This window comes from Amblyomma mixtum, chromosome 8 (assembly GCF_055824585.1).
Source record: "Amblyomma mixtum isolate Tamu chromosome 8, ASM5582458v1, whole genome shotgun sequence".
Classification (NCBI taxonomy): domain Eukaryota; kingdom Metazoa; phylum Arthropoda; class Arachnida; order Ixodida; family Ixodidae; genus Amblyomma; species Amblyomma mixtum.
Genome location: NC_143019.1, coordinates 13599208 through 13612479, shown reverse-complemented (window position 1 = coordinate 13612479; position 13272 = coordinate 13599208). Strand labels below are relative to the sequence as shown.

The 13272-nt window shown below is 47.6% G+C and overlaps 1 protein-coding gene across 1 annotated transcript in view; it reads left to right on the top strand.

Annotated features, from left to right (window-relative positions):
- The window catches only part of bsf (bicoid stability factor), a 40482-nt gene that overhangs the window by 5750 nt on the left and 21460 nt on the right, over positions 1–13272 (top strand). Inside the window, exons 4-14 of the mRNA XM_089556534.1 lie at positions 437–495; positions 1377–1463; positions 1888–1926; positions 3332–3524; positions 4802–4978; positions 5848–5953; positions 8146–8183; positions 8253–8441; positions 9017–9104; positions 9785–9879; positions 11075–11132. Coding sequence (XP_089412660.1) covers positions 437–495; positions 1377–1463; positions 1888–1926; positions 3332–3524; positions 4802–4978; positions 5848–5953; positions 8146–8183; positions 8253–8441; positions 9017–9104; positions 9785–9879; positions 11075–11132 — 1129 coding nt within the window. The remainder of the gene's footprint in view (positions 1–436; positions 496–1376; positions 1464–1887; positions 1927–3331; positions 3525–4801; positions 4979–5847; positions 5954–8145; positions 8184–8252; positions 8442–9016; positions 9105–9784; positions 9880–11074; positions 11133–13272) is intronic.

Here is a 13272-nt window from a genome sequence, read left to right as displayed (position 1 = left end):
TATGCAGCCTGATTGTCTGTTAGAACACGGCAGTTGAATTTCGATGGAGGCGATATTCTAGAGGTCCATGTACTGTGTGATGTCAGTGCACGGTAAAAGAACAGCACGTGGTCAAAATTTTCGTAGTCCTTCATTACGGCGTCCCGCATAGCCTCAGTCGCTTTGGGACGCTAAAACCCCATAAAGTAAACTACATAGGGCACTAATAAATCTCTGGCATTACGCCATGGACTCAAGTATAAATGAAATTTCATCGACAGAGTCGCCTTCTGTAAACTTCTGACATCGGGTGCATGTAGCACCTGCCGGTGTTGTGTAAGTAATTCAGCACTGAGAAGGCACTTCTAAAATAAGATAAGGGGTTAGCCACAGCGGCCTCCTGAGACAGCCCACCCATGCTAGCCACTGATTGTTGCTTGTGTATGTGTGTGTGCAGGTCACCTACCAGCGGCTGATCCACCGCTATTGCCAGCAGGGGGACATTGCAGGGGCCAGGTGAGTGGATGACTTCTGTGCGACCTCATTTGCTCAAGGGTTTATACTAAACTGTCACAAATGAAGGCCATTTGAAAGCAGGGAATGTCTTCCGTGCTACAGCGGTGCTAATGCACTGTGCTACAGCCCATTTCTGATAGAAATAATTTTTTTCTTTTACTATGCATTGATATATGCTAGTTAATTTCAAAGTAATCTCATTATTCATACGAAATAACCTCATACAGTCGCACCCGGGTAAATTTGATAGTCCTGAAAATCCATTAACTGTCACAGCAGCAGTGAGGCACACATTCATATTGTCACGTAGTGGTGACTACAGTCCGGCGAACAGAAAAACAGCGAGAATGTCTTCAAAACGAAACTCTTTATTCGGGCTGACTTGCGCCCGCAAAGAACTGAATCACTTGGCGGCGGTGTAGCAACTAGCGTGCTCGGCGGTCGTCGAACAGAATGCCCGCTGCTATCGGCCGCGCTCTATTTAAAGCTGATAGCGAACATTCGAGATAAAGCTTGGGAAGTTACTAGAACATTCTGGCACAAAGTAGAATCGGCTCCGCCTGGATTCGATCAATCGAGATAAATCTAGGCGTGTCTTGCGTCACAAAGGGATAAAGCGGTGTGCCGGCAGCCTTGAAGCATGAACAAATAAACACAACAAACAAACGCTACAAAGATTCGCGGCAATATGTCGTTGTTGTTGAATCAGAAATTTACTTTTTTTTTGTTTGGGCATAGGAACCTATAAATTTGGGCATGTGCTATAAGTATACATAGTGACTGATGCGGGCTGCCCTCGGTGTAGAAAGGAACGGTCAGTTTTTGCTGCCTGGACCTCGGGAGGAACATGCTACTTAATGTTGCTGTTTTCAATGTTGCAGCAAGATACTGGAGCACATGAAAAGCCAGGACCTGGCAATCAACGAGAAGGTGTTCAACTCGCTCGTCCTGGGCCACTGCCGTTCTGGGTGAGTGTCTTTTCTGTTCACTTAAAACCTGCCAGGTTAAGAAGAACCTCTATTCTGCCTTCTGTAAAGTGCATGAATGAGCCAGGATGGGGTCCTTTGTGAGAATTGGTGAGGATGCCTGGACCATCCCCTAGTCTCCAGTTTTAATCGCTCAAGGAAGTTGAAATCGTGGTGGTACTCGTGTGCCTGCTCAGAGCACAGCCTTGGGTCTCTGTTTCGTCGTTGCTTTTGTGTGCAAATGCTGGATCAGATTGTGACCCATGGCTGCTTTGGTATGTATTGATTACATGCACTGCCAGAAACCTCCTAATTCTAATTTTTGCATCCTGTGGAAATCTCTGCAGCTTGTGTGAGCCTAGATTTTTCTCACTGTTGCGAAGTTTTGTACGTGGAATCTACCTTATACGACTTGTTTCCTCTGCAGGGATACCGAAAGTGCCTGGAATGTTCTGGAAGTGATGAGGTAGGCCCTTCACATAGACATTCTTTTTCTTACCATGTGTGCTGCATGTGCAGCTTTCATAAGGTCAAGACCGCTTGGTAATGAGACAGAAGAAAGCAAAAAAGTTGTAACAAAAAGTGCAGATTTCTTGCCGGCTTGCAAAAACTGCCGACATTCTGCTCTTTGGGGAAGAGGTTTAGGGCGAGGAAGGCCCCATGAAGACAAATGAGCGGAAGAAAAAAAATGTATAAAAGACTGGCAGTCGTGAAGCATGTCACTGTAACTGCACAGTTTGTATGCTGGTGTAGATGGAGCCTAAAGTTTAACATAGCAAGTTGGGCCAGTTGGTGCAAGTTATTTGTGGTGCAGTCAAACCGCGTTACAGTGAACATGTAAAATATCGCAAGATAGTTTAGTGTAACCGAAATTTGTAAAATAAATTTCGGCAAGGGTTGTGCAAGAGATGCACAGTTTAGTCAGTGAAAGAACAGCGACTGGAAGAGACATTTTCCGAACATTTAGCACCGTTTCAAAGCTGTATTATGTCAGTTGTGTAGGCCACTGGAAGCTGAGCGCCAAACGCTGTTAGGTTGGCTTCCCCGCACGGCACTGCCAGCACACGGCAACGGCAGGTCAAAGGCGAGCTAGGATGGCTTCCCCACTTTACAGTGGTGACAAAAACAGGACACCAGAACAAAAGCTGTCACCGTTTTCACCACCTCCTTGTCAGTCAATGTTAACACGGAATGGCTACTGGAAGGCTACAACCGACCACGACGCTGGTTCCAGGGCACTATCGAGAGGTGTGAGAGGCACAAAAGGGTGCTGTTATCCTGGCTACCAACTGTTCACGCCATTAGATCTTCCGCGGCACTGTTTGCAAGCTCCAGATAAAGTGCGAACCATGGCGTGAACGCTTGCTGCACTGCCACTAGGCACTCGTGCAGCGCGGCAAAGCCTGCCACCTGTCGTCCGAGCAGACACAGTTTGGCTCTCTGCAGTTCTCTACACACCCATTTTATGGCAAAGTATGTTCGATATATAAATTAAGAACTGGATGTGTCTGCTAAAAGTAATTATGAACAGTTCGATATAGCCAATAATTTGTAATATTCATGTTTGTTATATAAAGTTCTGGCTGTATAACCGTGCTAAGCGGACAAAAGACAAACAAAGAGGCAGCGATTCAAGAGCAGAACTCGTTATAATAAAAGAAAGGTAGGTCTGTGCTTGAGCTGTTCCTTTTTTGCTTTGTCTCTTGTCCTCTTAAAAATTTTTGCTGTTCTTGAGTTTGTCACTGAGGCCAGGGTATCAAACGGGATGTCGAGGAGAGGAGAGAGCGCGGCATGTCTTCATTCCTTTGCTGCGCCATCTTTGCGTCTCAGAAACATCGGCCGAGAGTGTACATGGAGCGTGGTGGTTGCAGGAATGCGCAGCTGGAGCCGACCGCAGACACATTCCATGCACTGCTGGTGGGCTGTGCGGAGCGAGGGGACCGGGCAGGCATGGAGCGGGCTCTGCGTGAAGCGGATCGCGTCGAGGCCTTCCTGCCCGACGACCTGCTGCTGGATGTGGCTCGTGTTCTGGCCTGTGCGGGACATCACGACATGCTCGACATGGTGCGTGTGTGTGCCTTCTCTGCCACCTGCATCTGCAATTGTGGATGTTTAGAGTAGGATACAACTTAAAAAAACAGCATTTGTTAACACTGGGCTACGGTCCGAGACGCCTTGTATTAGTCCACTGCCCATCTGCGACAGTAAACGAAATTAATTTTTTAACGTGTGACTTTATTAAGCAAGCCAGGTATCAGAATTCTATAGCTTATAACTTCTTTTTCTTGGGATTAGTTTCTTGTTTAGGTAAAGAGAAAAGCTTTAACAACGGATTACTTTTTGGTCATGGAGAAATAGACCTCTCCCTGATGTAAACAGTGTGACGTCAAAAAGGTGTGCCCCGATGGGCAAAATCGTCAACTTTCAGTTCTGAACCAGTTTTTCTGGTGCCGAGCGCTCCCCCACCACCTTTGTTCCCCAATTCGAAATGCGTGGCAGCCTTTATTCTCCCGGTGTGAGCCTTCTCGGTACGGCGCATATTTTGCCCATCGGACCAGAAACATGTGCGCTGATGACGTAGGCCGGGAGAGGTCTATTCTGTGCGGCGGTCCCAAATATGGGCGGAGCTACACTGCAGACTTAAGTTGTATCCAACTATAGCATTTCATCACTACATGCTGGTCTTCGGTCACGAGTGGTCCCTACTACTTTGCAGAAATGTAAAAAAACTGGCTCAGCTTGTTACTTTAGTTGCTAGATGTGTGTCAATGCGTGAATCTAGTTTTGTCACTCATTTTGCATTACCGCATTGCACGTTGCATACTGTTATGCTGTCTAATCAAGCGCTGTACATCTGTGCACGCCATTTTTTCAGCACGAGTCCTGAGTCAATCTAGTTTTGTTTAATTTCAATTACAAAGACAGAGCACTATGTTGGAAAAAAAAGAAAAGACAATGCTAACCTGTTTACCTCTTTCTGAAAAGATATTCGTAGTTTTGTTTAATTTCAGTTGCAAAGACCATGCACCATGTTGGAAAAAAAAAAAAGAAATGACAGTGCTAACCTGTTTACTTTTTTCTGAAAAGATATTTGACATTTGATAACCAAAGGTATTTTTTCGATAATACTATTAACATTACCTCTTTCATATTCATATTTCGGATTTAAATATTTTAATATTCACGTACCCCTACATAATGGGGTTGTGCATGATATTCAAATGGACCATTTATTTTCAACTAGGCTCCATGGCAAGGAACAGATTTCACTGTGGTGTCATTAATTGCTGTGCAGCTTGTTTTTGAACACCGTTTGTGACCGAGGGTGCTGTGTCTCGCAGATGCTGGACCGCACGCGGCGCCTGGCTGGCTACACCCAGGACTGCATCAACGTGTGCCTGGAGCTGTTGGCCCAGGGCCAGGACGAGGTTGCCTACCGTGTGCTGCTCAGCATGGATCCGCCCCGCAACGAGATCCACGGCAACTTCTTTGTGAGCCAGATGGTGCGGCGAGGGCTGGTGAGTGTGCCCTGGGAGCGGCCTTACCATTCCAGTACTGATGTCATCATCATCATTATCATCATCAGCCTGACTATGCCCACTGCCGGGCAAAGGCCTCTCCCATGTCTCTCCAGTCAACCCTGTCCTTTGTCAGCTGCGGCCCCCGTATCCCCGCAAACTTCTTAATCTCATCCGCCCACCTAACTTTCTGGCACCCCTTGATGCTTTGGCTACTGATGTGCAGTAGCCAAAATGCTCTGCCGAAATCCTGCGATTCCAGTCCTTGGCTGTGGCTACTGCAGTTTTTGTGCCTCAGAAGAGCATGTTCATGTGACATCAACTGCGCGCTATGCCTGTGCAGGCAACCACAGTTACCTGACGTGGCTGTCAAAAGCAGAGATGGTTACCTCGCCTAGATGTTAGAAATTAGATGTTAAATTAGTTAGCGGTCATAGGAGAATACTGCGTCCTAATGCGTATTATTATAATGCTAACCCGATGACGCGTGTTCAATCTCAGCTGCGGTGGTCGAATTTCTATGGAGGTGAAATTCTAGAGGCCCATGTACTGTGCGATGTCAGTGCATGTTAAAGAACCCCAGGTGGTTGAAATTTCCAAAGCTCTTCACTACGGCGTCTCTCATAACTTGAGTTGCTTTTGGACGTTAAACCCCCATGAACCTAAACCTATAATGCCTTGCGCATCATTATAAAGAAGGAAACGCGCATCCAAAAGTTAGGCGTCTATACTCTTTCAACACTAGGGGTGCTCAGCGGGGGGCGTAGTGCGTGGCAGTCATGGCCAGATGTAACAGGCTTCCTAGGGCCGTCCATGGCCGTATTGGGTTGTTTTGAAGCTGGCTCACCTTTGCACTGTGTTGTGTGCAGCCCCTGGAACGCATCCTGCACTACTGCAAGGACCTGCAGAGTCGGGGCCTGAACAGCCGTGCCTTGCTCCGCTGTGCTGAGGTTGCCCTGGCTGGCCATCGTTCGGGTGCGTATGCTGCCTTCCTCCACAGTGTTCCCGGTCCCTCTCGGCACTTCACGGGGGCTTGGCGCTTAATGGTCTCTTTGGTTCCCCAGAGTTAGTTGTGAATGTTTGGCCCTTTTGGCTTTTGATGGTGATAGCGATAGCGCTGGTTTCTTTTCTCCAGCATCACCTGTTATTTTATTCAGAAGGATACCAAAGCACCTCACAGTGGTTATTTAAGGCTTGCCAAGAGGCAGTGGCAGAGAGTACAGTTGAACCTCGATATAACGAAGTCCTACTTGCAGCCGAAAATTTCGTTACATCGCGAATTTCGTTACGTCGAGGTTCCCATGTTTCAGCTGTCAAAATAAAGTATAACTGGTTCAGGAACACTGCTTGTTGATGGGAACTTGTAAATCACTTAATGAGGAAATACACAAGAAAATCGAGTAATAGTATCGCTAACAAGGGCACCGGATGTTTTTTTCTACATCAGGAGCATAATGAGTGATAGCAAACACCGCGACGGCATCATTTTTCTCCGTGTGCGCATAGCAAAAGAACGAGCGCAGCGCCTAGTACTGAAAGCCGCCACAAGATGTCGCTACTGGTATCATCATCATCAGCATTGAACATTTGCAGCCGGAGACGCATCAGAGAAAAATAAAGAAAAATGTTCGCATCGCTCACGCCGGCGCGGTGGGATTGTGCTCGCGGCGCGGTTATACTCCGACCACGGTGACTCCGACGTAGCGCGAGCGTGCGTGCGCGGCACGGCGACGTCACGTCCGCGAAACAGCGGCGCCCGATCGCCAGCGTGTTCGGCGGCTACCGGCGCGCTCTGACGGCGCCCGGCGCGGAATGCAGCCGGCTGCATTTCGCGCGGGCCGCGCCGAGAGCGCGCCGAAGCCGCCCACCCAGAATGCACCGCGCGCGCCTCCCACGCCACGCCTCCCCTCTACGCCCTTCGCCACTCGCCTCCTCTGCCAGGGCACGGTTTTTTTTTTTTCGCCGCTCACCCGTTTTAAAGGTACGACCACACTAGCTCCACGAGTTTGTCAACACTGATGACTTTTTTTTGTTGTTGTCTACGAGGACATCGCACGCAAAAAAAAAAAAAAAAACGAACGGACGCTGCAAGAAAATTCCGGTTTGCGCTTTCACGTTCAGAGTCTACAGCTCGCCAGTGGCGTCATGGCGCGGCGCGTCTTGAAACTTCCATGCCGCGGGCTTTGTATGCGCACGACAGATGGCGCGGCGGTACGTTCTCGCACACTGCCGGCAAAATTGGCGCGTAAAAGGGCAAATACAAACTGCGTTTCGTCTCGGCTAAACTTTTAGCTCTCATTCGATTGTCAAGGTAGCTCCTGGCACATGCATGCGATGCGCAAGGACTTCGTTACATCGAAAGTGCAGAGCAAAATTACTTCGTTAAATCGCGAAAAAAAATACATGGTTTTCAATGGGGAAGTGATTGGGAAATGAAAAAAATGCGTTACATCGCGAATTTCGTTACATTGAGGTTCGTTACATCGAGGTTCGACTGTATAGCGAATGGTTCAAAGAGAAAATACAGAACAGAGATCATTGGAGTGGAGGGGGGAGCCTGCCAGAACTCACAGACTGTGTGTGGATTTGCCTTGAGGGGTTAGCCGGAAAAGGGAGTTACTGGGCAGTTATTTCGTAATCCCTCTTTTGCTACCTCCTGTTGATGACTCCTTTTGCATCGATTCTCAGCTGTAGCAGAGTGGGCAAACAACCGTGCGTGTTGAAACTTCTACATACTTAATTTTGCTAACACATTAGAAACAGTAGCTTAATGGAGAGATGCACCCTCTTTATGGGCCAGAGGAGGCTAGCCTTTCTATAGCAGAATTGTTGTGTGAGGCAAATTCAAGGCAAAAGAGAGGTTGTACCTCTGTGCATTGGGTTCATGACCCCCCCCCCCTCCCCCCGCTGTTGTTTTTGGGAACGGCTGTGAGTTTTCGGGAAAGCTGTGAGCCTATCTTTCTTTCTCCGTGCATCAAGTGTGCCTTTGTGACGTCACAGAGCCGTCTGAAAGTGGGTAGGGAGGAGGCAGCAGTCTGCGATGTCGCACCCGAGTGGCTTGTGTGCCGGTGCAGACCTGCGGATGCAAATGGCACACCCGTCTTCCCAGTAACTACTGTGGCCGCTGCAGAGGTATGACGCAGTGGCGTGTGTTGTTCTTCTCACAGAGCTGGCGTTGGGCCTGCTGCGTGAAATGCATCAGCAGGTGAGTACTCGCATCGAGGTGCCCCTGTTGGGAATCCCACGGTCCGCTTCACCCCGTCCCATCGTGCAGGGCCTGCCGCTGCGGCCACACTACTTCTACCCGCTGGTGCTGGCCCAGGCGGGCAACGAGGAGGGTGTCTACGGGGTTGTCAAGACACTGGTGGAGCTCGGAGTGGAGCCGAGCTTTGATCTGCTGGCAGAGTATGTCTTCCCGGCCGTTAACATGCAGGATACCGTGGCTGTGGTCGAGAAGCTCAAGGTGAGTGTACTGTATTAAGCTTGCTTTTAAAGGGGATTGGATTGGAAGCGCAAGAAATGGCGTCGCCATGACCTGGTGGCAGCCAAATTTACTATCAATTGCTCCTGCCTTTTTTTTTTCTCTTTGGCTGCGAAACATTGAGAGCTGACACCATGTGTAGAGTCGTGCACATAATCGAGATCGGTGTACTTCTGCATTTCAAGTTAGTTTGGGTTCTGTATGGCTTGTTTTGTCACTGATCTTCAGTGCACTCAGGACATGTAGATCGTCTCAAGTGCCTCTGGGTTGTTTTTGGTGGCACATCTTGTGACTGCCTCTTTGTGTGGCTTGTTATGTCATTGATCATCCGCACATCTGTGGCATGTAGTTCTCATCTAAGGCCCCAAAGTGTTGTTGGTGGCATGCCTTTTGGGGGGGGGGGGGGGGGGGGGGCTTTTTGTGTGGCTTGCTTTTATCACTTATTATCAGTGGCATGTAGGTCCCCTCAAGTTCCTCTGTGTTGTTCTTGACGACATGTCGTGCGAGTGCCTGCCCGATAGGCCTAGCATGCTGAGAGCTGCTTGTGGCCAATGCAGGGTCTGGGCCTGACGGTGTCGAACATTGTCAACCCGCTGGTGCTGTACTACCTTCAGGCGAGGGACGTGGACAAGGCCTTGGCGGCTGGTGAGTTATCTGCCCCCTCTAAGATCAATGGCAAGTCGAAAAGGCTGAACACTCAGCAGGGCAGTCTTAGCAAACTCTGAGGCTAGCTGAAGCAAAGGCGAGTGCTTTGTAACACGTGCCAGCAGTGCTGAGCCATGAAGTTTCTTAAGTACTGTAAAAGTTTTTAACATAAGTGCCCACAGCCCACTTGTGTCCTTGTGAAATGGCTTTAAACAAAAGCAAAAGCCTCAATTCAGTACCTGCATTTATGACTTGCTGAAATGGGGACTTCAGATTGGTGACCTTAGTTCACTTGCCGCTTTAACATGTTTCCATCCTTCGGCATTCTATTTCTTTGGCGGGGGGGGGGGGGGGGAGTGGCTAGCAGATGGCTTGGAGGCCCTAGGGGATCTGACACTATAGAAGGGAAAAGTGTTGTAGTTTTAGATTTCGGGATTCAGGGCTACTGCTCCGGCAATGAAGAATGCCATGACAGAGGGCCTTGCATGGATTCTTGATTGTATGCATTCCGGCTTGAGCCAAAACCTTGCTGCAGGGGCATTTTTCTGCACTTTGCCTTGTTGAAACGCAGCCAGGAATATATATTCCGTGTGATCTTCTGTGCATCAGTGGAATGCAGTGCGGCTCGCATTGTGAGGGAGGTTCTGAGGATCACTGTCTGGTGTGTGGTGTGGTTGCAGTGGAACAGTACCCGGTGAACTTGGTGGCCTTGGCATTGGTGCCCTCGCTGGCAGCCTGCTACCGGGAGACGCACAAGGCTGTGCCCACTGCAAAGGTGGGTTCTCGCCGGTTTACGTGTGCCCATTTCACTGATTTTCTTTTACAGTTTCAAGTGAGCGGTACAGTGTATTCAACACTCTCGGGTGCATTTGCAGTTCCTCGAACCAGTAGTCAGGCAGAACTTAAGTCGTCTGTAACATTTTGCCTACATTCATGACAGCCACGCGCTTCCTCTGCAGCAGGGAAGTACTCTGCTGTAAAAGCTTTTCTTGCTGCAAAAGTAAAAAGCTAGTCGTGACACAAAAAAATTGGGGAAAGAACTTTTATGCTTGTGACTTGTTTAATACTGTGAAACATCAAAAAAGTTGATTTCCCTTGCTGATGCGAGTGGTTAGCGGAGTAATTCACCACCCTTTGGGCCTGGGGTCGTTGTTGTCAGCTGCTGTTATGTTTTTTTTTTTTTCTAAAGTTATATCCTATTGTAGTTAGTGAGACCAGCACGTACCGTATTTACTCACGTAATGAACGCATCTGCTTCTGCTGTCAAAAAGTAAATTTTTTTTGCTGATGGGTAATAAACATGCCGTTTTCTTTCGGTGTGCAGTCAGCCGATGATGGTAGTGCGGGCTACCTGCTGCCCTGTTTTGAATGCCAAAACTACTGCACAGTACTACAAAGCACAATCTGTCAAATGTCAAGGTACTAACCTCATCCTGCAGACTAGCAGCCAATAAGAATGTTCCGTGAGGAATCCAAGAACCAACAGAAACCATGCCTGGTCACTAAGAGTTTCTGTTTTATCTTCCATATTAATGACTAGCAACTTGCTCCACTTGGGCTTTGTGCTGATTGCTGTGAGCTGTGCTAGAGACGGCTCTAGTTGCCCTTTCTTCGGATAGCAGTGTGAAACCGCTCAGTGAGATTTACTTGAGGATTCAAGGTAAAGGTTGTTGGCTATATTCATGAGCACAGCAACTTTGCTGAAGAATGGGTTTTGTTTTATCTAGAAGGTGAATCGCACCGGATGAAGTACATATTCATTGCATCAACCTATTTTTGTCCTCTCTCTGCTGCTTCAAATTTTTTTCGAAATATTTCACCCTTGCGTAATGAACGCACCCCTTCGGTTTTCAGAGAATTTTTGGAAAAAAAAAGTGTGCCTGTTATGCGAGTAAATAAGGTACTGTTTAGTCAGGGATGCAGATGTGGGAGAAATAACAACCCTCTGTGGTGACCGTTTTCACTTGCAGCTGCTGTCCATGGCGCTCAAGGGTCCTGAGGGTACTGCCACGGGAACCAGCCGCACAGGTGGGATTTTCTTCACCATTCGGTGGCATGCACAAAGGTCACGCTGCATTAGCATACTAATTAATGATTCAGCTAAGCTTGGAAGCGCTCGGTAATAATGAGCGAACACTATTCAGGACCACAGTGGTGGCCTAGTGGTTTGAGCATCTGTCTTATGTGTTGGAAGTGCACAGTTCGATCCCCAGTTCCTCCCTGGGCACTCACTAGTTTTCCAGTCGGTAAAAGTGTTCCCGTGGCCTGGTGCTCTGCCTTCAGTGGGGTGAAATGCTTGGGCAAAGAAGTGCATGATCCTACCTCGTGCTGAGAAAGTGTGTTAAGGAGGGACACTGGTCTTGAAAAGAAAATTTTATTAATTTAGTCATAGTTATGAAATTTTCAGGGCACATGTATTTTTGTGCGCTGATTCTAGGTATGTCATTTAATTTCATGTAAAACAATTCCTTGAGCACTTATGCACTTTTTATGCAAGTATTTTGCAGAGAGTTTTGAAGAAAATTTGCTGCAGGAAACTTGCTGAAATGTATGCCATTGGGTTCTCTCGACACCAAGGAGTACAATAAGGGTAAAATTATCATCCCGGCTCTCATAGAACTTGAGTAATAGGGTACTGAAGCTGCCACTTCAGAAGCAGGAATACACACTTTCCTTCTCAGTTCTGAAGCTGCAACTTCAAAACCCTATAACTTAAGTTCTATGATAGGCAGGAAGACAATTTCATCCTTATTGTATTCCTTGGTGTCAAGAGAACCCAATGGCATACATTTCAGCGAGTTTCCCGCAGCAAATTTTCTTCAAAACTCTCCGCAAAATACTAGCATAAAAAGTGCATATGTGCTCAAGGAATTGTGTTACGTGAAATTAAATGACATATTTAGAATCAGCACACAAAAATAGATATTCCCTGAGGATTTTGTAACTGTGACTTCATTAATAAAAATTTTTTTTTTCAAGACCAGTGTCCCCCCTTAAACATGGCACTCTTGTCCAAGCTTTCTTTCAAACTGTTATCGTCCTGAAAACAGTGCACTGCTACAACAGTGGCATGACTGTGGTTACATTGAGCTCAAGGGCATTCTATCAGGCTCACCTTCCAAGCCATGATATCAAGAGGCCTGTGCATTACTCTGTGCTTTAGTCATCTGACATGTCGGATAGAAAATTCTGTAACTGTGTAACCTGTTTATTCGTTCATGTGGGTCTGATGGGGTACTTGGTATGACTTTACGTGGGCTGTCTGTTCTATGCAGTTGTGTGTGTTTGGATGAAAGAATAAGTTTCTAACAAAGCGCTTAAGTATATTTCTGGCAGAAACCTACCCGTAATCATCTGACGGCAGTTGGTAGAGCCCCGTGCAGGCTAGCATGGGGCTGTGATACTTGGCAGTTCCAGTGGTTAACTTAAGGTGTGCAAAGAGATGGGGACAAAGCAAGACAACAGACATCTACTCTCTCGCTCTGTCCTCGTGTCTTTGGGCACTCTGTGTTAATCATAAGTTACCAGCTAGTCCAGACCCACACTTTGCTACAGTTTCTGCGAGAAAGGTGCTGAGAGGCTATGAGCATGCTTGGGTGCTCAAGTTAATCAGCAGCAGGTGATGGTTGAGGGTTCATATAGTACACACAGGTGAGAATGGACAGTGAGGAAGATGAACACAGCTCCGTACAGTAGTGGCATTAGTAGTGCTTTGTTCGGCTTCCTCACTGTCCATCCTTATTTGTGTGCGCTGCTTGAACCTACACCACATAATACCAACTAGCCCAACAGAAGACTGTGGTGGTTGAAGTTCTGGCCGACACCTTTTCTGAACTCTACCTTCTGAGTAGTCATTCTGCTGTCTGCTGTAGCGACTCTTGTGACTGGATGGAAACGTTGAACTTGTCAGCTTCTTCCCCTGCGTTCTTGATTCTTTTGATTGCAGCGGATGTGCAGCCATGCGCTGCAAGTGTGTTAGGTGGCAATAGCGCATGACTCATGTATGTCTTAGGAGAACTTCTCGTGAGCCTAGTTGGTACAACTACCAGTCCCACAGTTGTAACGTTTGTCCCTCATGCTCTTGGTCCATGAGTGTTTAGCACTGCAGTGGACTTTGAATGCGCTTAATTCTAACCTTCGGTTTATTTGAGCTGGAGCGTTATTCTGA